This window comes from Heptranchias perlo, chromosome 12 (genome assembly GCF_035084215.1).
Source record: "Heptranchias perlo isolate sHepPer1 chromosome 12, sHepPer1.hap1, whole genome shotgun sequence".
Classification (NCBI taxonomy): Eukaryota; Metazoa; Chordata; class Chondrichthyes; order Hexanchiformes; family Hexanchidae; genus Heptranchias; species Heptranchias perlo.
The window spans coordinates 26,906,685-26,931,333 of record NC_090336.1 but is presented as its reverse complement, the minus strand read 5'-3'; the positions used below and the strand labels follow the sequence as shown (position 1 = coordinate 26,931,333).

At 42.3% G+C, this 24,649-nt stretch overlaps 1 protein-coding gene across 4 annotated transcripts in view; it reads right to left on the bottom strand.

Moving 5' to 3' along the window:
- The window catches only part of LOC137327907 (uncharacterized), a 66,484-nt gene extending 44,258 nt beyond the window's left edge, over positions 1-22,226 (bottom strand). For 2 of the 4 annotated variants that reach the window (XM_067993822.1, XM_067993824.1), the window contains exons 1-4: positions 22,010-22,226; positions 2,564-2,639; positions 1,990-2,196; positions 1,695-1,879 (exon numbers count right to left, since the gene is read on the bottom strand). In XM_067993822.1, coding sequence (XP_067849923.1) covers positions 1,695-1,879; positions 1,990-2,115 — 311 coding nt within the window. In that variant the 5' untranslated portion in view covers positions 2,116-2,196; positions 2,564-2,639; positions 22,010-22,226. Of the gene's footprint in view, positions 1-1,694; positions 1,880-1,989; positions 2,522-2,563; positions 2,640-22,009 lie in introns of those variants that run through there. The other 2 variants (XM_067993825.1, XM_067993823.1) reach the window with 2 other exon arrangements.
- Positions 22,227-24,649: the final 2,423 nt, after the last annotated feature.

Here is a 24,649-nt window from a genome sequence, read left to right as displayed (position 1 = left end):
TCGCGCAGGCAACCCACTAATTTCACCGGGCGCGAGAACCCGCACCCCTGGTAAAATCGGGCCCCTAATGTCAGACAGGCAGTCTGACGGTACAGAAATGATCGTGATGTCAAGGGAAATGATGGAGAAATAGAGGTGGGTGTTGCCAGTATGCATATGGAAGATGGGCCCTTGTCTACAAATGATGTCACTGAAGCATGCAGATGATGAAGAGGAGGACCACGAAAGAAGGATGGCACCAATGACCATGTCAAATATTGCAGCAAGATTAAGGGGACAAGGATGGATAAAAAGCCACAGCTGCAGCCACAGAGGCTATAATGACTTTGACCGGGTGGTCTTGGTGCTGTGGGCAGGGTAGAAATGAGATTCAAGGGATTCAAGCAGGGAGTTGTGGAAGTGGGAAGCACGTAACTGGGAGACAACATGTAGTATAACGTGGATAAATATGAAGTTATCCACTTCAGAAGGAAAAACGGAAAGACAGAGTATTACTTAAATGGTGATAGATTGGGAAATGTTGGTGTACAAAGGGACCTGGGTGTCCTTGTACACCAGTCACTGAAAGCAAACATGCAGGTGCAGCAAGCAGTTAGGAAGGCAAATGGTATGTTGGCCTTCATTGCAAGAGTATTTGAGTATAGGAACAAGGATGTCTTACTGCAGTTATACAGGGCCTTGGTGAGACCATACCTGGAGTATTGTGTGCAGTTTTGGTCTCCTTACCAAAGAAAGGATATACTTGCCATAGAGGGAGTGCAGCGAAGGTTCACCAGACTGATTCCTGGGATGGCAGGACTGTGGTATGAGGAGAGATTGGATCAACTAGACCTGTATTCACTCGAGTTTAGAAGAATGAGAGGGGATCTCGTTGAAACGTATAACATTCTGACAGGGCTAGACAGACTGGATGCAAGGGGGATGTTTCCCCTGGCTGGGGGGTCTAGAACGAGGGGTCACAGTCTCAGGATACGGGGAAGGACATTTAGGACTGAGATGAGGAGAAATTTCTTCACTCAGAGGGTGGTGAACCTGTGGAATTCTCTACCACAGAAGTCTGTGGAAACCACGTCACTGAATATATTTAAGAGGGAGCTAGATAGATTTCTAGACACAAAAGGCATCAAGGGGTATGGGGAGAGAGCGGGAATATTGAACAGCAGAGCAGGCTCGAAGGGCCAAATAGCCTACTCCTGCTCCTATTTTCTATGTTCCTACAACAACACATTGAAACACCTTGGGCAAGAAAGGTTAGAATTTGGGCAGTCATTGGAGGAGACTGTTAAGGCAAGGGTGGGCTTTTTGAGGAATGGAGTGACAATAGCAGTTTTGAAAGGAAGAGGGGCGGTGCCTGAACAGAGAGAGTCTTTAGCAATATTAGTGATCATTTGGGCCAGGAAAGGTAGTTAAGTGGTCAGGTGTTGAGTGGCGAGAGGATCTATGGGGCAGGAGGTGGGTCTCAAAGAGATGAACTTGGAGAGGACAGGGTGAAATTGGAGAGTAGCTGCAAAGATGGAGGTTGTGATCAGGGTTAAAATGAGTGAGGGAATGGGAGTTAGACAGTGGTGGCAAGGAGGAAAAGGAGGTAACATCTGAGGCATTTGTACAGATGGTCTCAATCTAATAATTCGTCTTTAATTTAACTAATATTCTCCGTTAAGTATAAATCAGCATGAAAAGAAAAACGGACTTACCTTATGTGTAGTGGTCTAGTGTTGTTGCGATGGATTACAATCCCTCCATCTAGCATGCACCAGGTTGCAGTATGGTTGCTGTCTCCCACTGTTTGGGTTCTGGAGTTAGTGCAGTTTAAAGCAGCACAAATTCCATCTGGGCTCTGAGAACATGGCAGGCTGATTCCTCTGTAATACACATGCACCTGACATGTGCGTTTAAACAGTCAATAAACCAAACACACTATATATACTTCATATGAAACATATTGCATGTGTCGCAGTATTAACACAGCTGATCTGTAAAAATCAGTACCTGTAATGCATCACTAACCAAGGGAGTTTCCAAGCCAAAGGAGGCACCAAAGTAGGAGAACCCAGTAGAGCAGCAGCCTTGCAGGAGAGCAGCAGTCATTGTCAGCATCAACACGTGAAGCCCCATTGCTGTTCACAGGTTGTTAGTAAATTCAAAATAATAGAAAACTAGGATATTTTGACATGCCAGGCGGCTCCCCAATATACTCTAAACACATAGAGAAAAGGAGAGCAGAAAACAGAAAGACGGTGAAACTTGGCCAACAGAAAATGTCCAAGCGAGCTAATGTTTAAGAGATGACTCATTTCGCAGCACAGGTTCATTTGTTACTATATTTTCTCACTGTGATTGGTGAACACAAGATCCAGGGGAAATTTTTCTTCTATTTATCATTTGGGTAGCTGCCAAGCTTTAACCTCGTGACAGCATTTTTTTTTTTTTGCTAATGATTGTAAGCACAATTCTGTAGCAGTCTTTAACTATCTGAGAGCTTTATCTCCTTCCAGCTTCCCAAATCTACAGAGTTCCTTTTCCCCCCCCCGACCTGCAAACAGTTATAATGGTGTAACCATACCTTCATGTCAACTTGGCTCAGTTGGTTGCACCTTTGGTGCTGTCTGCCTGTTCAGGATGCTTTAGATCCCATGGCTCTGTTCAAAGAAGAACAGGGAGTTTGCCAGGTGTACTGTCCAACATTCCTCCATAAACCCACATCATCAGACACAGATTAACTGGTCATTCATCTCATTTGCTCACTCTGTGAGCAAAATGGCTGCTGCATTTGCTTACATAACAACAGTCACTGCACTTCAATGTAATTTATTATCATTGTATGTGAAGTGCTGAGAAATTTCTGAAAGAGGTGCTAAGGTGCTATATAAATGCAATCTTCTCTTTATTGTTGGCAGCTGTGTGCAATATACTAGGTTCAGTATACATGACACATCCTGGGGGTAACCACTGACCAGAAATTTAACTGGACCAGCCACATAAATACTGTGGCTACAAGAGCACGTCAGAGGCTGGGTATTCTGCGGCGAGTGACTCACCTCCTGACTCCACAAAGCCTTTCCACCCATCCACAAGGCACAAGTCAGGAGTGTGATGGAATACTCTCCACTGCCTAGATAAGTGCAGCTCCAACAACACTAAAGAAGCTCGACACCATTCATAACAAAGCAGCCCGCTTGATTGGCACCCCATCCACCACCCTAAACATTTACTCCCTTCACCACCAGCGCACAGTGGCTGCAGTGTGTACCATCCACAGGGTGCACTGCAGCAACTCGCCAAGGCTTCTTCGACAGTACCTCCCAAACCCGCGACCTCTACCACCTAGAAGGACAAGAGCAGCAGGCACATGGGATCAACACCACCTGCACATTCCCCTCCAAGTCACACACCATCCTGACTTGGAAATATATCGCCATTCCTTCATCGTCGCTGGGTCAAAATCCTGGAACTCCCTCCCTAACGGCACTGTGGGAGAACCTTCACACACAGACTGCAGCGGTTCAAGAAGGCGGCTCACCACCACCTTCTCAAGGGCAATTGGGCATGGGCAATAAATGCCGGCCTCGCCAGCGACGCCCACATCCCATGAACGAATAGAAAAAAATACAGAGTGATAGGGAGTATGACTTAAACAGCAGTTTACGACAGGGGACTGGTTCTGGTGAATGGTATTGCATTTTTTTTTCAAACTTGCAGAAACTTCAAAACCAGAGCTCATCAGTGAGATTGTTGGGCAAATACTAAAAAAGGTTTTGTTGCTGATCAGCACTGGAGTTGCAAATTCCTCAATTAGAAGGATTTATGCCTCAGTGCTGTCCAGTATTAAGACTATGGTGACAATTTTAACTCTCCCCGCCTGGCGGAAACTGGGCAGGAGGGCAGTTAAAATCGCCCAGGTTATTTACTCATTCTGGAGCCAACGTGAGCTGACTATTCCGGTTTTAATTTCCTCAACTGAGCAGGCGGCAAGGACACCCGCCCAAAGCCCGTGGGGTCTTTTTTTTACATATGTATGTCAGGTCCCGATGATGTCATCGGCACCCAACTACAATTTTAACTCGGTGGCCTAAGCTGGAAGCCACAGTGAGTTTCCCACTAGGTCAACCTAGCAGGGAAGAGGAGCAGGGCCAGAAGAGGTACGTTTTTTGAACTTTATTTTACTTTCCTTGTGGGGTCAGGAGGAGCAGGAGTGCTCTTCCGGGCTCCACAAGAAAAGCTCAGGCCTTCCCACTTCCTGAGCGTGAGACCCCATGGGACAGCCCCAGCAGCCAATCCCGCCACTTACCTGGTTTCAGTGGGTGGCCTCTGAGCCACATGATTTTCTGCCGCTTCCCACCAACTTCCCAATCGGAACGGGTGGGGAAGTTGGCCAGCGGGATTTAAACAAGGTCCGGGAAGTAAAATACTTACAGCAGCGGGTGAGTTCCTAACTCACATCACTACTCACCCATTGAAAACTGGTGCGGAGTTAAAATTGGGCTGTATATTATGAAGCCATGTAAGTCTCCAATAGAGAGGCTTTGTAACTGAGGTACTACTGTCATTCATTTGGTAAACTCCTGGCTGAGATGTAAAGGAAGAAAAAGTTAGGCCATGAGCTGTTGAAGGAAGACAGACAGAAACAGTGATCTTGTAAAAACACTGGATAACTCTTCAATTTAATCTGCACCCAGTTCCACACTTGCAACAGGCTGCAGATTAAAATGAGTTCTTCTGGTGTCCTGACCAATAAAACTCTCTCAATCAGTACCATACAGAAAAAATGATAATTGGTCATTCATCTTATTGCTGCTTTTGGTGTGTTTGATGCTGTGTTGATGAACTGCTTCAAAAAGGGCTAGCTATAGGGACATAATGGTGCGTGTGCAGTTCATTTGGGAAAGTGGGGGTTATCTGTGGAGGGCAGCAGGCCAGGATTGAATAGCAGACATATAAAGACGGCTTAAGATTTTGGAATTTGTGTAAATACCTTTTGGGATCAGAAAGTGTTTATGCAGAAATTTTTCTCAGGGGATTAAATAAATGGGGTAGGATCCACAGTAGGGTAGATTAGACATGTTCTGCAGAAACAATGGGCCAAGTGGCCATTTCTCATTCTGTGCTTTCTTATGTTGGATTTTGTTTTGAAGGTGATTATATTTCTTTAAAAAAAATAAACTACGGATGTTAAATCTGCTAACATTTACCTATATAAACAAGAAATAGATAATCATCAATTTGCTAGCCAGGAAAAGGATTACAGCTGTTTATAGGAATGAAGTGTACTGTTTACTGTCCAGATGCAAGATGAAAACTGAAGTAACTATAAATTATGACAGTAAATGGTATTTCACTGCATACTTTGATATTAACTATTGAAGGAGTCTGATAATCATAAAGTTACTACAGAATCCTAACTATTATAAGTAAGAGACCAGTTCACTCAATAGTGAGTCAGTCACCCTTGTGTTTCAGGCTTTTCAAATTGCTGGTCAGAGGTAGCAAGTGAGCAGATGTTTAGTCACGGCGTTCAAGGTCCTGAAGGACAAATTTAGAACAGATGTCAGGAAGTATTTCTTTATATTGAGGTGATTAACGGCTCTAGTTGGTTGCTATGAAGGATGTTTGAAGCTGGAACACTAGTTTCATTTGATAAACAGATACTGTGATGAGAAGACAAAAGGTTTGTTGTTCTGGAAGATGAGATTATTTTAATCAAATCTACCTCATGATCTAATGACACTGTGGAGGATTTCTCAAGTGATATCAGAAATTGGCAGTGCTGCCAACTGTCCACTGTCCTACTTCATGATGACATGGAGGGGAACATCGTGATGCCATGGAGTTTCTGCACACAATTTCTGCTTCCAGGCTATGTCTGACCAGCTGTTTGTGAAGTATGAAACATAAGAATAAAGGAGGATGAACAGGCACCAGTAAGTGTTCCTTTGTAACAAGGAAATCTTTATGGGGCCCACCTGATGATGCAGAGGTAAGGCCACTGTCTTGTTTCTGGATTTTTGACTATTTTCCATGGAAAGGATCTAGATATGTTATTTTAAAATGTGCTTTTAAGGTAAAGCTTACATTAAAAAGAGTTAGTTACTCAAGACAGTTCCATGTGGGATGCAGGTCAAAAATTGGACAACAGGTGGTTAATACGTTCATCGGAAGTTGTTTTTTTCCCCAAAGACTAAACAATATGCATTTCATTAACTTATCTGGGTAATTGGAAAACATCTCATGCATTGTACTGGAAAACTCTTTGATCTCCGTTTGTCTGTGAGAGGGGGCGTAGAAGAGGGACAGGATCTTTGACAAAGAGAGAGAGACAAAGAGAGAGAGAGGGACTTGAGAAACAGAATGCTGAAAAGCAGTTAAAAAAGAAAGACTTGTTTTATATCGCACCTTTCACGACCTCAGGATGCCCCAAAGCACTTTACAGCCAATGAAGTACTTTTGAAGTATAGTCACTGTTGTAACGTAGGGAAACGTGACAATTTGCAAACAAGGTCCCACAAACAGCCATATGATAATGACCAGACAATCTGTTTTCATGGTGTTAGCTGAGGGATAAATATTGGCCAGGACACCAGGAAGAACCTCCGCTTGCTAAATATTGGCCAGGACACTGGGGAGAACTCCGCTGCTCTTCTTTGAAATCGTGCCAGTGGATCTTTTACCTCCAAGACATGGCTACAGTTTAATGTCTCATCCGGAAGATGGTACCTCCAATAGCGCAGCACTCCTTCAGTCAGCCTAGATTTAATGCTCAACTGGAGTGGAACTTGAACCCACAACCTTCTGACTCAGGTGAGTGCGCTACCAACTGAGCCACAGCTGACACCTAAGCAGCAAAAGGGGTAAAGATAGGAGACTGCAGGGGGGAGGTCCTGCTATGGACTGTATGGTTATTTTGTTTGCGTTAAGTAAGATGACCGACCAAAGTGGGGTAGGATCGCGCATTCATTATTTTCTATCGTTACGCGAAGATAAGTTTACTGATTGAATGAAGAGAATCTGATTATACCTGTGCATTCATGTTACTGTTGAATAAAGCCTCGTCTCATCTAAAGTTAACTTGTTCTATCTTCAGAGATTGAAGAAATACAGGTGATAAAGACATTGGCCCGGAAATTGCTCTGAAAATAACTGCAATCCTAACATGGCTCACCGTTATTTCACAGCAAATGGAAAAGCAAGTTCCGGCAACTGCACATATGCAGTTGAACGTGGAAATCCGGAAATTGCTCTACCAGGTGCGAGCCTTCTCTGAAAGCTGCGTGGGAAGGACAGCTCGCCGGCTGCATGCATGAACTAGCGCAAAGTTGCTGCACTGCCCAGCTGGAATTGAACAAATCTTTCCATAAAAAAGGTACACCGGATTTTTTTTTTAGGTCTAAACTAACTTTTAACAGCGTGGTATGTCTTAACAATGGCCAAACAACCTTACTGGCACTGAAAACTAACTTTTAAAAATGTGGAGTCTCACTATTTCTGATTTTAATTGTTGTTGGATACTTATTAAAAAAAAATGTTTTAAATTAAAACTTTTTTTTAAAACTTTCTCTCTGTTTCTTTTAACTCTGTCTTTTAATTTGATATTTCTTACCCTCTCTTTATTTTACTTTCTCTAACTGATTTTACATTGAATTTACTGTTGTAGCTTTCGCTTCCTGGTTCTGACTCTCCGAGGCTTGTCAAGGATTCGTCCAGCTGATTGGTTGAGGGGAGAGAGCGAAAGATTCTCCGCACCCCCCCCCCACCCTCACAGCTTACAAAAGCCCGGGAAAGGACACTACATTTTTTTTCAGCTCCCCGTTGCAGCAAGTTGGCGTCCAGGAGCTCGCAGTTAGTTTGTGGGTGATTTTAATCTAACGAGCGGCGGGCGCCATTTGGTCGCCGCTCAGCACAATTTCCGGGCCATGGTGATTTGGTCCAGATCACAAAGAGCTTTCATTGTTATAGCCCTGGTTCCTGCGACTATACAAATAGGTACAGGGCAGTGTAAATGGAACCCCATAACAGTAAGATAGTCAGACCACTTATGGGAGTGAGTGAAGCCACTGAACCCAAACAGTTATCGATGGCAGACCCAAATTTGTACTATCTCTGAGCAATAAGGACTAGGAAGATCCCAGGTTCAATCTCTGATCTGTGCTGTTACCTGGGGAAGTAATAGAAGTGCCACAATTTGCTACAGTGCCCTGGAGCAGGGAAGGAAAAATGATTCAGGGTTCCTGCTCTTGATCGCTATCCATCGACCCCTGTGCATGTGTCAATGCTGGATGAGGACAAGACTAGTCTCAGTTATAACTTCCTCTAGGGTGCAATAGCTTGTTGACATTAACCAACAATGTTCACACGTGAATAATGGCTACTTGTACAAGGTATTGGAAGGCTGTCACCGCAACAAGGAAACATGTTAACGGAGAAAATTGAGAGAAGGGGGAAAAAAGGCGTCATTGTTTAGTAATGCGTTTGACAGATGAGACAAGAAATTGACTTGACTTTCTGATTATTTATTATATTTTACATATAGTGGCTTCTTAGCATCCACATGTTTTGATCCACTGTATTGTTCTGAAGGATGGATGTGGCTAAATAAAGAGAGAAAATGCTGAAAATACATGGCAAATCAATCAGCATCTGAAAGAGAAAGATTATCTAATTTTCTCTTTCAGATGCTGATGGACCTGCTGTGTATTTCCAGCATTTTCTCTTTATATTTAAGCCACATTCACCAGATGACAGCAATCAAGATCCAATGCCATTCTTCGCAATATTTACTTAGTTATCTGTTATTTTAGATTTTGGGATCTCCTTTTGTCTCTCCCCTTCCAAAAACATACTGTAAAATAGTGAGAACGATCAATCACCATGTATAGCTTCAAAAATGTTGGTGTGCTGCCCATAATTCCCATCTTCAAAGGAACCTCTATATTCCACCATAATGGAGGAAATTCCTTAATGAATAATGGAAATTGGAAGATAATGGAAAATCCTCAAATTGTGCTCTCATGTTTGTAGTGCAGCAATACCCTAGGCACAGGAACGAATACAAGTACAATAAAGTGAATTTAGTCATTTTTGGGCTGTAGGTTTGATGGTTGACAGACAAAAGGAGATTGGTGTTAGTTGATTGTGCAATGAAATGCCCTGCAAAAATTCTGATGGATGATTGGGAAGGTGGATAGCTGAAGGATTGAAAATGGGGTTCTTCCACTATAGTATACTTCTAATTAAAAAGATTTTCCGATGTGTGTACACATGCTGTAGCCCTCTGTTTTTTCTACCTTAAAATGTTTCCTATTTTTGTGCTTATCAATGCAAGCAATACCATTCCAGTGGCGCAGAACATTCTTTCTTTTATATTTTGGCCTGTATTCTTAGCATTAAACATTCAGAAATCAAATATAACACAGGTTAGATAAGAACATAAGAAATAGGAGCAGAAGTAGGTCAGATAGACCCTCGATCATGGCTGATCTTCGACCTCAACTCCACTTTCCTGGCCGATCCCCATATCCCTTGATTCCTCTAGAGTCCAAAAATCTATCGATCTCAGCCTTGAATATATTCAACGAATCAGGATCCACAGCCCTCTGGGGTAGAGAATTCCAAAGATTCAAAACCCTCTGTGTGAAGAAATTCCACCTCATCTCAGTCTTAAAAGGCCGACCCCTTATCCTGAAACTATGCGCCCTAGTTCTAGACTCTCCAGCCATGGGAAACAACATCTCAGCAACTTTCGGCATCTACCCTGTCAAGCCCCCTCAGAATCCCCTCAGACCCCTCATCCTGAGACTATGTCCCATAGTTCTAGAGTCTCAAGTCAGGGGAAGCATCCTCTCAGCCTCTACCCTGTCAAGCCCTCTTTGAATCTTATATGTTTCAATGAGATCACCTCTCATTCTTCTAAACTCCAGAGAGTATAGGCCCATTCTACTCAATTTCTCTTTATAGGACAACCCTCTCATCCCAGGAATCAATCGAGTGAACCTTCATTACACTGACTCTAAGGCAAGTATATCCCTCCTTAGGTAAGGAGACCAAAACTGCACACAGTACTCCAGGTGTGGTCTCACCAAAGCCCGGTACAATTGCAGCAAGACTTCCTTACTCTTGTACTCCAACCCGCTTGCAATAAAGGCCAACATACCATTTGCCTTCCTAATTTCTTGCTGTACCTGCATGTTAACTTTGTGTTTCGTGAACAAGGACACCCAAATCCTTCTGAACACCAACATTTAATAGTTCCTCACCATTTAAAAAATATTCTGTTTTTCTATTTTTCCTACCAAAGTGAATAATCTCACATTTCCCCATATTGTACTCCATCTGCCACCTTCTTGCCCACTCACTTAACCTGTTGATATCTCTTTGCAGACTCTTTGGTCCTCCTCAAAGCTTACTTTCCCACCTAGCTTTGTACTGTCAGCAAACTTGGATACATTACACTCGGTCTCTTCATCTAAGTCATTAATATAGATTGTAAATAGCTGAGGGCCAAGCACCGATCCTTGCGGCACCCCACTAGTTACAACCTGCCAATCCAAAAGTGACCCATTTATTCCTACTCTCTGTTTTCTGTCTGTTAACCAATCCTCAATCCATGCTAATATATTGTCCTAATCTTGTGTAACAACCTATTATGTGGCACCTTATCGAATGCCTTTTGAAAGTCCAAAGATACTACATTCACTGGTTCCCCTTTATCTACCCTCCTAGTTACACCCTCAAAAAACTCTAACAGATTTGTCAAACACGATTTCCCCTTCATAAAACCGTGTTGACTCTGCCTAATCATCTAATGATTTTCTAAGTGCCCTGTTACTACATCCTTAATAGATTCTAGCATTTTCCCTACTACTGATGTCAAGCTAACTGGCCTATAATTCCCTGTTTTCTTTTTCTCTCCTTTCTTGAATAGCGGGGTTGCATTTGCTACCTTCCAATCCACAGGGACCATTCTAGAATCAAGGGAATTCTGGAAGATCAAAACCAATGCATCCACTATCTCTGCAGCCATCTCTTTTAAAACCCTAGGATGTAGGCCATAGGGTCCGGGGGATTTGTCTGCTTTTAGTCCCATTAATTTTTCTAAAACTTATTCTTTACTAATCTTAATTACTTTAAGTTCCTCCCTCTCAATAGACCCTTGGTTCACCACTATTTCCAGTATGTTTTTGTGTCTTCTACTGTGAAGACAGATATAAAATGTTTAACGTCTCTGCCGTTTCCTTATTCCCCATTATAATTTCTCCTGTCTCTGATTCTAAGGGACCCACGTTTACTTTCGCTATTCTCTTCCTTTTTACATACTTGTAGAAGCTCTTACAATCTGTTTTCCTATTTCTTGCTAGTTTACTCTCATATTCAATTTTCTCCCTCTTTAATTGATAACAGATTTAAAATTAAAATTAACAATTGAGCTAGCATCAACTGCCGTTTGCGGAAGAGAGTTCCAAACTTCTACCACCCATTGCGTGTAGAAGTGTTTCCTAACATCACTCCTGAAAGTCCTGGCTCTAATTTTTAGGCTATTTAAAAAGTACCTGGACCTGCACCTAAAGTGCTGTAAGCTGCAGGGCTATGGACCGGGTGCTGGAAGGTGGGATTAGAATGGGCACCTGGTTGTTCTTCGAGCCGGCGCGGACACGATGGGCCGAATGGCCCCCTTCTGTGCTGTATCTTTTCTATGGTTCTATGTCCCCTAGTCCTAGACTCTCCAACGAGCGGAAATAGTTTCTATCTATCTACCCTATCAATTCCCCTTAATATCTTGAAAACTTCGATCAAATCACCCCTTAATCTTCTAAATTCCAGGGAATACAACTCTAGTTTGTGTAATTCGCCTCGTAATTTAACCCTTGGAGTCCAGATATCATTCTAGTAAATCTATGCTGCACTCCCTCCCAGGCCAATATATCCTACCTAAGGTGCGGTGCCCAGAGATAAACACAGTACTCCAGGTGTGGTCTAACCAAGGCTTTGTATAGCTGCAGCATAACTTCTACCCCCTTGTATCCTAATCCTCTAGATATAAAGGCCAGCATTCCATTAGCCTTTTTGATTATTTTCTGTACCTGTCCATGACATTTTAATGATCTTTGGGCCTCTACTGTTTCGAGCTTTTCACGATTTAGAAAGTACTCTGATCTATTCTTTTTAGGTCCAAAGTGGGTGATCTCACACTTGCCTTCATTGAAATCTATATGCCACAGTTTTGCCCCTTCACTTAATCTATTAATATCTCTCTAATTTTATGCTTCCATCTACACTACTTACAATGCTATCTATCTTTGTGTCATCGGCAAACTTGGATACGTGGCTCTCTATCCCGTCAACTAAGTCATTAATAAATATAGTGAATAGTTGAGGCCCCAACACAGATCCCTGTGGGATACCATTTGTCACGTCATGCTTATTTGAATAGCTACCCAAAATGCCTTTTCTCTGTCTCCTGCCGCTCAGCCAATTTTCTAACCAGATCAATAATTACCCCTCAATTCAATGAGCTTCAACTTTAGCTAGCAGTCTCTTATGAGGGACTTTATCAAATGACTTCTGGAAGTCCATATAAACAACATCCATAGACATTCCCCTGTCCGCTACTTTAGTCACCTCTTCAAAAAATTCAATCAGGTTTGTCAGGCATGACCCACCCTTTACAAATGCAATGCTGGCGCTCTCCGATCAGCTGAAAATTTTCAAGGTGTTCAGTTACTCTATCCCTAATTATAGACTCTAGTAATTTTCCGACAACAGTTGTTAGGCTAACTGGTCTATAATTCCCTGGTTTTCCTCTCTCACCTTTCTTAAATAGTGGAGTGACATGTGCAATTTTCCAATCTAAAGGAGCTGTTCCTGGAGGATTATAGTTAGGGCATCTGCAATGTTCTCACCTACTTCCTTTAAAGTCCTGGGATGGAAACCATCTGGTCCTGGGGATTTGTCACTCTTTAGTGCTAATATTTTCTTCATTACTGTTAGCTTGCTTAATTTTGCATTAATTTTGATGAGTCCCCGTCCCTGATTCAAAATTAGTTTCCTCTACTGTAAATAGTGATGCAAAGTAATTATTTAACATGTATGCCATTTCCTTATTTTCATTTACAATATCACAATTATCAGTTTTTAAGGGGCCCACATTGCTCTTGACCACCCTTTTTTCTCCTAATATAATTGTAAATGTTTTTTGTGTAGATTTTGATATCCTTTGCAAGTTTCTTTTCATACTCCCTTTTTGTAGTTTTATCACCCTTTGTTGTTCTTTGTATCTCTCCCAGTTGCCAGGATCTGTGCTATTTGTTGCATTTTTGTATGCTTTTTTTTTTAGTTTTATGTTGTCCCTTACCTCTTTTGTCATCCATGGCTGTTTTTATTGGCAAGTGGAGCTCTTGCCCTTTAGGGGTATAAACTGTTTCTGTATCACGTTAAATTCTTTTTTGAACACCTCCCACTGATCTTCTGTTCTTTTACCCACGAACAGATTTGCCCAGCTTACTGTGGAGAGTCTCTGTCTCATCCCATTGAAGTCGGCCTTACCTAAATTTGGAATCTTAGTAGCTGATAAGCGTCTCTCTCTTCCAAACACAATGTTGAAGTTGATCATATCATGATTGCTATTAGATAAACGTTCATGCACCATTAGGCTGATAACTAAATCAGTCTCATTACTCATTATTAAATCTAATATGGCCTGCCCCCTTGTTGGTTCTAGGACATATTGTTGCAGAAAGCTGTCCTGAACACACACAAGAAATTCGCTACCTTTCTGACATGAGCTTGTCTGCTTATCCCAATCTATATGAAAGTTAAAATCCCCTATTAAAATTACTTTGCCTTTGCTACACGTTTGTCTAATCTCTGCATTTATACATTCTGCCACTTCACAGCTGCTACCAGGGGGCCTATACACAACTCCCACTGCAGTCTTAAATCTTTTTCTATTTCTTAATTCTATCCATAAAGTCTCCAGTACTTGCTTACCTCTTGTTATATTCTCTCTTATCATGAAGTAATTTCATCCTTAAATCACTAAGGCTACTCCTCACCCTCTACCAGTTTCTCTATGCTTTCTTTGGACCTTATAACCTGGTGTATTCAGTTCCCAGTCCTGACCATTTTATAACCATGTCTCAGTAATGGCTACCATACTGTAACCCTCTAAATTGAATTTGCATGTGCAATCCATTCAATTTATTCCTTATGTTCTTACAAACGTATAGAGTATAAGAAATAGGAACAGGAGTAGGCCATAAGGCACCTCGCTCCTCCTCCACCATTCATTACGATCATGGCTGATCTTCTACCTCAACTCCACTTTCCCGCCCTATCCCCATATCCCTTGATTCCCTTAGAGTCCAAAAATCTTTCGATCTCAGTCTTGAATATACTCAACAACAACAAAACGTAGCCCTCTGAGGTAGAGAATTCCGAAGATTCACAACCCTCTGAGTGAAGAAATTGTTCCTCATCTCGGTTCTAAATGGCTGACCCTCTATCTTGAGACCAAGACCCCCTAATTCTAGACTTTCCAGTCAGGGGAAACAACCTCTCAGCATCTACCTTGTCAAGCCCTCTAAGAATTTTATCTGTTTCAATTAGGTCACCTCTCATTCTTCTAAACTCCAGAGAATATGGGCCCATTCTCTCCTCATAGGACAACCCTCTCATTGTATAAATAACGCTTATTTGAGCCACACATCCTAACCTGTCCTTCTGCCCTAATGTTTTTCTCACACATTTCTTATTTCTCTCTCCTGATTTAATTACTTTACATCTTTTAGTTTTCCCTTTACCTGTAGTGCCTAAAGCATAATTTAGACCATAAGAGATAGTAGCAGGAGTAGGCCATTCGGCCCCTTGAGCCTGCTCCACCATTTAAATGAGATCATGGCTGATCTGATTTTTACCTCAACTCCACTTTCCCGCCCTTTCCCCATATCCTTTGACTCCCTTGCTGATCAAAAATTTGTCTAACTCAGCCTTGAATGTATTCAATGACTCAGCCTCCACAGCTTTTTGGGGTAAAGAATTCCAAAGATTCAGGACCCTCTGGGAGAAGAAATTCCTCCTCATTTCCATCTTAAACAGGTGACCCCTTATTCTGAGACTATGTCCCCTAGTTTTAGATTCCCCCATGAGGGGTAACATCCTCTCAGCATCTACCCTATCGAGTCCCCTCAGAATCTTGTTTGTTTCAATAAGATCTCCTCTCATTCTTCTAAACTCCGATGATTTTAAACCTAACCTGTTCAATCTTTCCTCATAAGACAACCCTTCCATACCCGGAATCAACCTAGTGAACCTTCTCTGAACTGCCTCCAAAGCAAGTATGTCCTTCCTTAAATAAGGGCACCAGAAATGTACGCAGTACTGCAGGTGTGGTCTCACCAGCACCCTGTACAGTTGTAGCATGACTTTTATACTCCATCCCCCTAGAAATAAAGGCCAATATTCCATTTGCCTTACGGATTACCTGCTGCACCTGTATGTTGACTTTTTGTGTTTCATGTACGAGGACACCCAGATCCCTCTGTACCGCAGCATTTTGTAGTATTTCTCCATTCAAATAATATTTTGCTTTTTTATTTTTCCTCCCAAAGTGGATGACTTCACCTTTTCCCACATTATATTCCATCTGCCAAATTTTTGCCCATTCGCTTAACCTATCAATATCCCTTTGCAGACACTTTGTGTCCTCATCGCAACTTGCTTTTCCACTTATCTTTGTATCATCAGCAAATATGGCCAGAAGATACTCTGTTCCTTCATCCAAGTCATTGATATATATTGTAAATAGTTGAGGCCCCAGCACTGATCCCTATGGCACCCCACTAGTTACAGATTGCCATTTTGAAAATGACCCTTTTATCCCGACTCTTTGTTTTCTGTTAGTTAGCCAATCCTCTATCCGTGCCAGTATATTACCCCCAACACCATGAGCTCTTATCTTGTGCAGTAATCTTTTATGTGGCACCTTATCAAATGCCTTTTGGAAATCCAAATATACTGCATCCATTGGTTCCCCTTTATCCACCCTGCCCGTTGCTTCCTCAAAGAACTCTAATAAATTTGTCAGACATGATTTCCCCTTCATAAAACCATGTTGACTCTCCTTGATTGTATTTTGAGTCTCCAAATGTCCTGCTACTACTTCCTTAATAATGGATTCTAACATTTTCCCAATGACAGATGTTAGGCTAACTGGTCTATAGTTACCTGCTTTCTGTCTCACTCCCTTCTTGAATAGGGGTGTTACATTTGCGGTTTTCCAATCCCCTGGGACCTTTCCAGAATCTTAGTGAATTCTGGAAGATTGCAACGAATGCATCCACTATCTCTGTAGCCACTTCCTTTAAGACCCTCGGATGCAAGCCATCAGGTCCAGGGGACTTGTCAGCCTTTAGACCCATTAGTTTACCTCGTACTTTTTCTCTAGTGATAGTGATTGATTTTAGTTCCTCCCCCACCTTTGCCCCTTGATTTTCTACTATTATTGGTATGTATTAGTGTCTTCTACTGTGAAGACAGATACAAAATATCTGTTCAATTCCTCTGCTATTTCCTTGTTTTCCATTATTATTTCCCCAGTCTCATCCTCTAAGGGACCAATGTTTACTTTAGCTACCCTCTTCCTTTTTATATACTTGTAGAAGATTTTACTGTCAGCTTTTATATTTCTTGCTAGTTTACTCTCATAATTTATTTTCTCCCTCTTTATTATTCTTTTAGTCATCCTTTGCTGGTTTTTAAAGTTTTCCCAATCTTCGGGCTTACCAGTAATCATTGCCATGTTGTATGCTTTTTCTTTTAACCTGATACCATCCTTGACTTTCTTAGTTAGCTGTGGTTGGTTCACCCTTTTTGCGGAGTCTTTCCTCCTCACAGGGATACATTTTTGTTGCGAGTCATAAAATATCTTTTTAAATGTTTGCCACTGCTTATCCACCATCACACCATCTAATCTGTTTACCTAGTCCACTTTAGCCAATTCCGCCCTCATTCCTTTATAATTGCCCTTATTTAAGTTTAATACAGTAGTTTCAGACCCAAGATCCTCGCTCTCAAACTGGATGTGAAATTCTATCATGTTACGATCACTGCTTTCCACGGGATCCTTTACTTTGAGATCATTAATTAATCCTGTTTCGTTACCCATTACCAGATCCAAAATGGCCTGTTCCCTGGTTGGTTTCCCGACGTATTGGTCTAAGAAACAGTCCCTAATACACTCTGTGAACTCCTCCTCAGGGCTATTTTTGCAAATTTGATTTGTCCAATCTATGTGAAAGTTAAAATTGCCCATGATTGTTGCATTACCTTTTTTACAAGCCCCCCTTATTTCCTGATTTATATTTTGCCCTACAGTGTAGCTACTGTTAAGGGGCCTATATACTACTCCTACCAGTGATTTCTTTCCCTTGCTATTTCTTACCTCCACCCAAAATAATTCGACATCTTGATCTTCTGAGCCAAGATCATTTCTCACTATTACACCAATTTCATCCTTTATTAACAGAGCTACCCCACCGCCTTTACCTTTTTTCCTATCCTTCCGAAATGTTAAATAACCCTGAATATTTAGCTCCCAACCTTGGTCACCTTGCAACCACGTCTCTGTAATGGCCACGAGATCATACCCATTTGTTTCTATTTGTGCCGTCTATTCATCTGTCTTATTATGAATGCTGCGTGCATTCAGATAAAGAACCTTTAATTTTGTCTTTTTACCATTCTTTCCTTCCCCGGCCTTCTCTCCCGCCCTAGTTATTCGGTTTGCCAGAACACTGGTCCCAGCATGGACCAGCTCCCTCTAATGCCAGTGCCCCATGAATCGAAATCCACTTCTCCCACACCAATCTTTGAGCCACGTATTCATCTCTCTGATCTGATTTACCCTGTGCCAATTTACTCATGGCTCAGGTAATAATCCGGAGATTATCATCTTTGTGGTTCTGCTTTTTAATAAATTTCTGAATATTACTCCACTTTCTTCCTTTTCGTTTGTTTTAGAATGATTATTTATACTACCTTTTCCACCTGAGCCCTCCCCCACCCCATTTACTAATTTAAAGTCCTTGTGACCGCCCTATTTATCCTTTCCACTAGGACCTTGGTCCCAGCCCGATTCAAGTGGAGCGCGTACCAACGGTGCATCTCCTTCCTGTCCCAGTACCGGTGCCAGTGTCCCATGAAATCGAACCCCTGTTTCCCACACCATTCCTTCAGCCACGTGTTCACCTCCCTAATCTGTTTATCCCTTGCAGGTGGCTCGGGTAATAATCCAGAGATTATAACCCTTGAGGTCTTGTTTTTTTAATTTAGCTCCTGGTACTCTCTGAACAGGACCTCTTGCCTACTCTTTCCTATGTTGTTGGTCCCAATATGGACCACAACGACTGGATCCTCCCCCCTCCCTCTCCAATATCCTTTCAAGCCGGTTCTAGATGTCCCTCACCCTGGCGCCAGGTAGGCAACATACCATGTGGAACTCTCAATCCTGCTTACAAAGGATGCTACCTGTCCCCCTAATTATTGAATCCCCCACAACTACCACATCACGCTTCTCCTCCTTCTCCTCTTCCCCACTTTGGACAGCCTCCTGCTCCAGAGTGCCACTGTCAGCATTCTGGCTGTCCTTCTTTATCCTTATCCTCACAGATAGCAAGTACATTGTACTTGTTGGATAGAATCAGTTTCTACGGATCCTTGTTCTCTATCTCACCTGGGTTCCCGTTACTCTACGCTATCAGTCACACCAGCCCCGTTAAGATCCTGTACCTCTCTGCGAGGTGTGACTGAGCTCTGGAGCAAACTATCCAGATACTCCTCCCCCTCCCTTATGTGTCGGAGTGTCTCCAACTGGCAATCCAGCTCAATGACTCAGAGCTGGAGAGATTCGAGGCGGAGACATCTATTGCAGATGTGTTCGCCCAGGACATTCTCGCTGTCCACAAACCCCCACAACCTGAGTCCAGGCACACAAGCTGCTCTGCCATATCTTTGTCTATATTTATTTATAGATAATTACTTCTTAGTCTGTTTTGGCGGGGGTTTTTTTTGTTTTTTTCAAAAAAACTAATGTAATTCCACATTTTCACCGGACCTCGTCCAACTCCTCACCCTTTCAGAGACACTGTACCCCATATAGGATTGTTTTTCAGTTATTGGGAACTGCTAGTCAGCAGGGATTGGATGATCTTATCTTGTGTTCAGCAACCATTTTCCCAAGTTTTTTCCCCTTCTTGCCCAAGTAGCCTATATAAATGCAAACTGTTGATCTTATCTTCCATGGGAATTGGTGTCAATTTGAAACTGATGCTAGACTGAAATGTGTTTAATTTGATTTGGACAAGTGATCAGTTTGCCTAAAAATAATAGGAAGATGAGTGACAAAAGAATGCAAAATTAAAACATGGTGTAAGAATTTCTTCTGTCGGCAGGTGAGCAGGGCTATTGGACTGTTGGCTGTTTCTCAGATAGGGACAGAAGATAATCCCTTCAAGCCCTCAGTAAGCTTCTTAAATTATTCTGTTTATTTGATACACTCAAGTCATAATATCACCATCATCATTAAGGTCTATTGAACAGGTGGTTCTGTAAAGATAAGGTTGGGTTACTGGAGTTACAAAATGGATTTTCTTTTCCCTCTGGCTTTAAAAGGTACAATTTTCAATAGTTTTCAAATATAGTTCATGCCTTAACCACCCAGAAGGCTATTAAATCTATCAGGACTATGGGATACTAAGTTCCTGCCTCCAGTGTATAGAGATGGCAATCCACACCATTAGCGCGGGAAGTGCATAAAGGGGAGGAGCAGGGCATGTCCAGAACTTTAACCTCTGGGGTCCGGTAGCTGCAGGCCAGAAATAGTTGCCAAGGGGAGGGAGCAGCATGTATGCAAAGTGACAGGCGAAGCACACCATCCAACGAGCCCATTGTGGTGGCTCGAGGTCGGTCTATTTTGAGGGATGGGCCACATTTTACATAGATGCGGCAGGCTGCAGGCGTTAAACGTTAAACTCGTCAGCTGCGGGCCGGCACATTATCAGTTGGTCCTGGGGAGGGGGATGCGGTTGGGTGGGGGGGTGTGGGTAGTGCGTGAGTGGGAGCCCAGGGCGGCAGCAGCCCACATTATTCTTGTGGAGTACGTTGGAGCATTCCTGCTCCTCCTGGCCCCACAAATGTTTTTACCAAGGAAAAAGATGCTGCCAAAGTTACAGTAAAAGAGGAGGTAGTTAAGATACTGGATGGGCTAAAAATTGATAAAGAGAGGTACTAGAAAGGCTAGCTGTACTTAAAGTAGATAAGTCACCCAGCATGGATGGGATGCATCCTAGATTGCTGAGGGAAGTAAAAGTGGAAATTGCGGAGGTACTGGCCATAATCTTCCAATCATCCTTAGATACAGGGGTGGTGCCAGAGGACTGGAGAATTGCAAATGTCACACCCTTGTTCAAAAAAAGGTGTAAGGATAAACCCAGCAACTACAGGCCAGTCAGTTTAACCTCAGTAGTGGGGAAACTTTTAGAAACGATAATCTGGGACAAATGTGGATTAATTAAGGAAAGCCAGTACGGATTTGTTAAAGGCAAATGTGATGAGTTTTTTGATGAGGTATCAGAGAGGGTCGATGAGGGGAATGCGGTTGATGAGTTGCATATGGACTTCCAAAAGGTGTTTGATAAAGTGCCGCATAATAGGCTTGTCATCAAAGTTGAAGCCCATGGAATAAAGGGGGCGGTGGCAGCATGGATACGAAATTGGCTAAGTAATAGGAAAGAGAGTAGTGGTGAATGGTTGTTTTTCGGACTGGAGGGAGGTGTACAGTGGAGCTCCCCAGGGGTCGGTAGTAGGTCCATTGCTTTTTTTGATAATATATCAATGACTTGGACTTGGGTGTACAGGGCACAATTTCAAAATTTGCAGATGACACAAAACTTGGAAGGGTAGTGAACAGTGAGGAGGGTAGTAATAGACTTCAAGTAATAGACATCTGGTAGAATGGGTGGCAGATGAAATTCAACGCAGAAAAGTGTGAAGTGATACATTTTGGTAGGAAGAATGAGGAGAGGCAATGTAAACTAAATGGTACAATTCTAAAAGGGGTGCGGGAACAGAGAGATCTGGGGGTATGTGTGCACAAATCGTTGAAGGTGGCAGGGCAGGTTGAGAAAGCGGTTAAGAAAGCATACAGGATCCTGGGTTTTATAAGCAGAGGCATAGAATACAAAAACAAGGAGGTTATGAAGAACCTTTATAAAACAAGGCTGAGATAGATACATTTTGGACTCTAGGGGAATCAAGGGATATAGGGATTGGGCAGGAAAGTGGAGTTGAGGATGAAGATCAGCCATGATCTGATTGAATGGCGGAGCAGGCTCGAGGGGCCGTATGGTCTATTCCTGCTCCTATTTCTTATGTTCTTATGGAAGACTGGTTCAGCCACAACTGGAGTATTGTGTCCAGTTCTGGGCACTGCACTTTAGGAAGGATGTGAAGGCCTTAGAGAGGGTACAGAAGAGATTTACTAGAATGATTCAAGGAATGAGGGATTTCAGTTATGTGCATAGACTGGAGAAGCTGGGGTTGTTCTCCTTACAGCAGAGATGGTTGAGAGGAGATTTGATAGAGGTATTCAAAATCATGAAGGGTATGGAAAGGATAGAGAGATCCTGTTCCTATTGGAGGGGTCAAGAGACAGAGAACATAGATTTAAGGTGATTGGCAAAAGAACCAAAGGTGACATGAGAAAAAACTTTTTTTACACAGCGAGTGGTTGTGATCTAGAATGCACCGCCTGAGAGGGTGGAGGAGGCAGATTCAATCGTGGCTTTCAAAAGGGAATTGGATAAGTATTTGAAGGGAAAAAATTTGCAGGGCTACGGGGATAGGGTGGGGGAGTGGGACTAGCTGGAATGCTTATGCAGAGCCGGCATGGACTTGACGGGCCGAATAGCCTCCTTCCGTGCTGTAACCATTCTATGATTCGATGAAACGTAATTTTAGCACTTACCTTTTCAGGCCTTTTCCGCTGTACCGCCAGGTTTTACTGGGCGGAGTGACCACTGCAGATGCTCCATCCAGTAGGTAGTTAAAACGTCATCAAGATCCAATGTTCCTAGGGTTGCCAACCCTCCCGGATTGTCATGGAGTCTCCAAGGATGGAAGCAATCTGGGAGAAAATGCGGAAGTAGAGTTCACGGTTCGCGAAGGAGAAATCACAAAAGGCTACAGTCAGCGGACCAAGTCTGAAACTGGACCAGAGGTGAGATGGATTCATATATCTTTCGCCACAAATAAAGGACTGGTTTAAAGCAATTTTTGAAAAAGAGAAAACTTCAAACTATGTTTCTTAACATTGAAGTGTTATACAAATAGAAAGCAAAATATATGCATAACTACTGCACTAGTCATTTTATTTTCCATTTAAAGCACTTGATGAAAGTAGGAATCTTAAACAAGTATTTGTTTTGTTGAACAAGCTTCATTTGAAATAAAATCAGTAATATCTTTATGTTTCAATAACTGTACAAATATCAACATCTACAGAAATAAATCAAAGTGCATAGAAGATGAAACTGAACAAAGTATGATTTTTTTTCCCTGTTAAATAAACTGCTATAAAATCTAGTAGAGAACTCATACCATCTAAATTTAGAAAAATGACTTGAACTGAATCAACTTCTAAGTTTTCCAAAACAAGCCTAATATGTGGGTGCACCTTACAATTCTCGACTTTGCAACAGATCAGACTACATGGCAGTCTAATTTTACATAAAATGGGTATCCTTTAACTGTCATCTATTGCAAGGGGAATGGAATATAAAAGTAGACATGTTTTGCTACAGTTGTACAGGGCATTGGTGAGACCACATCTAGAATACTGTGTGCAGTTTTGGTCTCCTTATTTAAGAAAGGACATAATTGCTTAAGAGGCGGTTCAAAAAAGGTTCACTCGACTGATTCCTGGGACGAGGAGGTTATCTTATGAGGAAAGATTGGACAAGTTGGGCCTGTATACATTGGAGTTTAGAAGAATGAGAGGTGATCTTATTAAAACATATAAAGATCCTGAGGGGACTTGAAGGGGTAGATGCTGAGAGGATGTTTCCCCTTGTGGGAGAGACTAGAACTTGGGGCCACAGTTTAAAAATAAGGGGTCTCCCATTTAAGACAGAGATGAGGAGAAATTTTTTCTCTGAGGGTCATAAGTCTGTGGAACTCCCTTCCCCAGAGAGCGGTGGATGCAGGGTCATTGAATATTTTTAAGGCTACGTTATATAGATTCCTGATTAACAAGGGAGTCAAAGGTTATAGTAGGTAGACGGGAAAGTAGGGTTGAGGTCACAATCAGATCAGCCATGATCTTATCAAATGGCAGAGCATGCGCGAGAGGCCGAATGGCCTACTCCTGCTCTTAATTCGTATTGCCCACAGTTTGCAAATGTTACTGTATTTACCTTTTAAAAGTTGGGTCCCTTTCAGTTCAGTGTCTTTGCTCGCGCTTAATTGTATTTTTTTTTAGAAAAAATAAACGAGAATAGTTAAGAGTAGTGAAGTCCAGTGATTAAGCATGTGTTTTTTGTATTCCTTACTCAGAGAGTGGTTAGAATGTGAAACCTGCTATCACACGGATGAGGCGAATAGCATAGATGCATTTAAGGAAAAGCTAGATAAGTACCTGGACTGAGAACCTGTGGGGAGGCTCAAGGGATTAAAATACTTGCCAGAGAGTGGGAAGGTGCAGGGAGGCCAGAAAATCTAACCATAGGCCTCAGGGAAAATGATAAAGAAACGCACTACAGGAAGTGATTGAAATAATAGCACAGCTAGGAGCACCAGAGATCACATGGGAGGAAGCAGCCAATCCAAGGCAAGGTAGCCTATTGATAGATTATTCCAGTTTGGGGAGGACCAGGGGACATGCGTTTAAACTATGCAAGAGTATGAATAGACTGGATGTTAGGCGGTTGTTCTTTTCCCAGAGTAGTGAGCCTCTGGAATACATTGCCGGCTGGTGCGGACTCTCTGTATGCCTTCAAGAGAAAGCTGGACCGTTCTTGACTGGGGAAGAGATTGTATAATATAGAAGGTAAGTGGTTTTACAGGTAACACTTGGTCAATGTGATCTCCTGTACTAGTTTCAATCACTTGAGAGCGTCGGAGGAATTTTCCTAAATATTTGTTTCCCTTATTGGCCCTGAGTTTTTCTCTTTTTTTTGCCTCTCCTTGGAGATTACACGACTGTGCGGGGTGGGGAGGGAGGAAAAGTTTGGTCATGATGCTCCAGCCATCACGAGTGCGCGGAGGGCTGCCAGCAGGGTCTTTTTCTGCCCATCATTTTCGTATGTTCATATGTACATGTTCGTATGTACATAAGGCAGAAAGGAATAGAAGGATATGTTGATAGAGCGAAATGAAGTAAGGCAGGAGGCAGCTCAGACCTGTTGGGCTAAATGGCCTGTTTCTGCACTATAAATTCCATGTAACATTTGTGCAACACATCAAGGTGAAGAGATATGGTTTGAAGTTAATTCTGTTTTAAAAAATGTTTAAACCAGCCCTTTATTTGTGGCCGAACATATTTTATGAATCCATCTTGCCTCTTGCTAGTTTTGGATGGTCCAAACTTGACAACCCCATTTCTATCAGC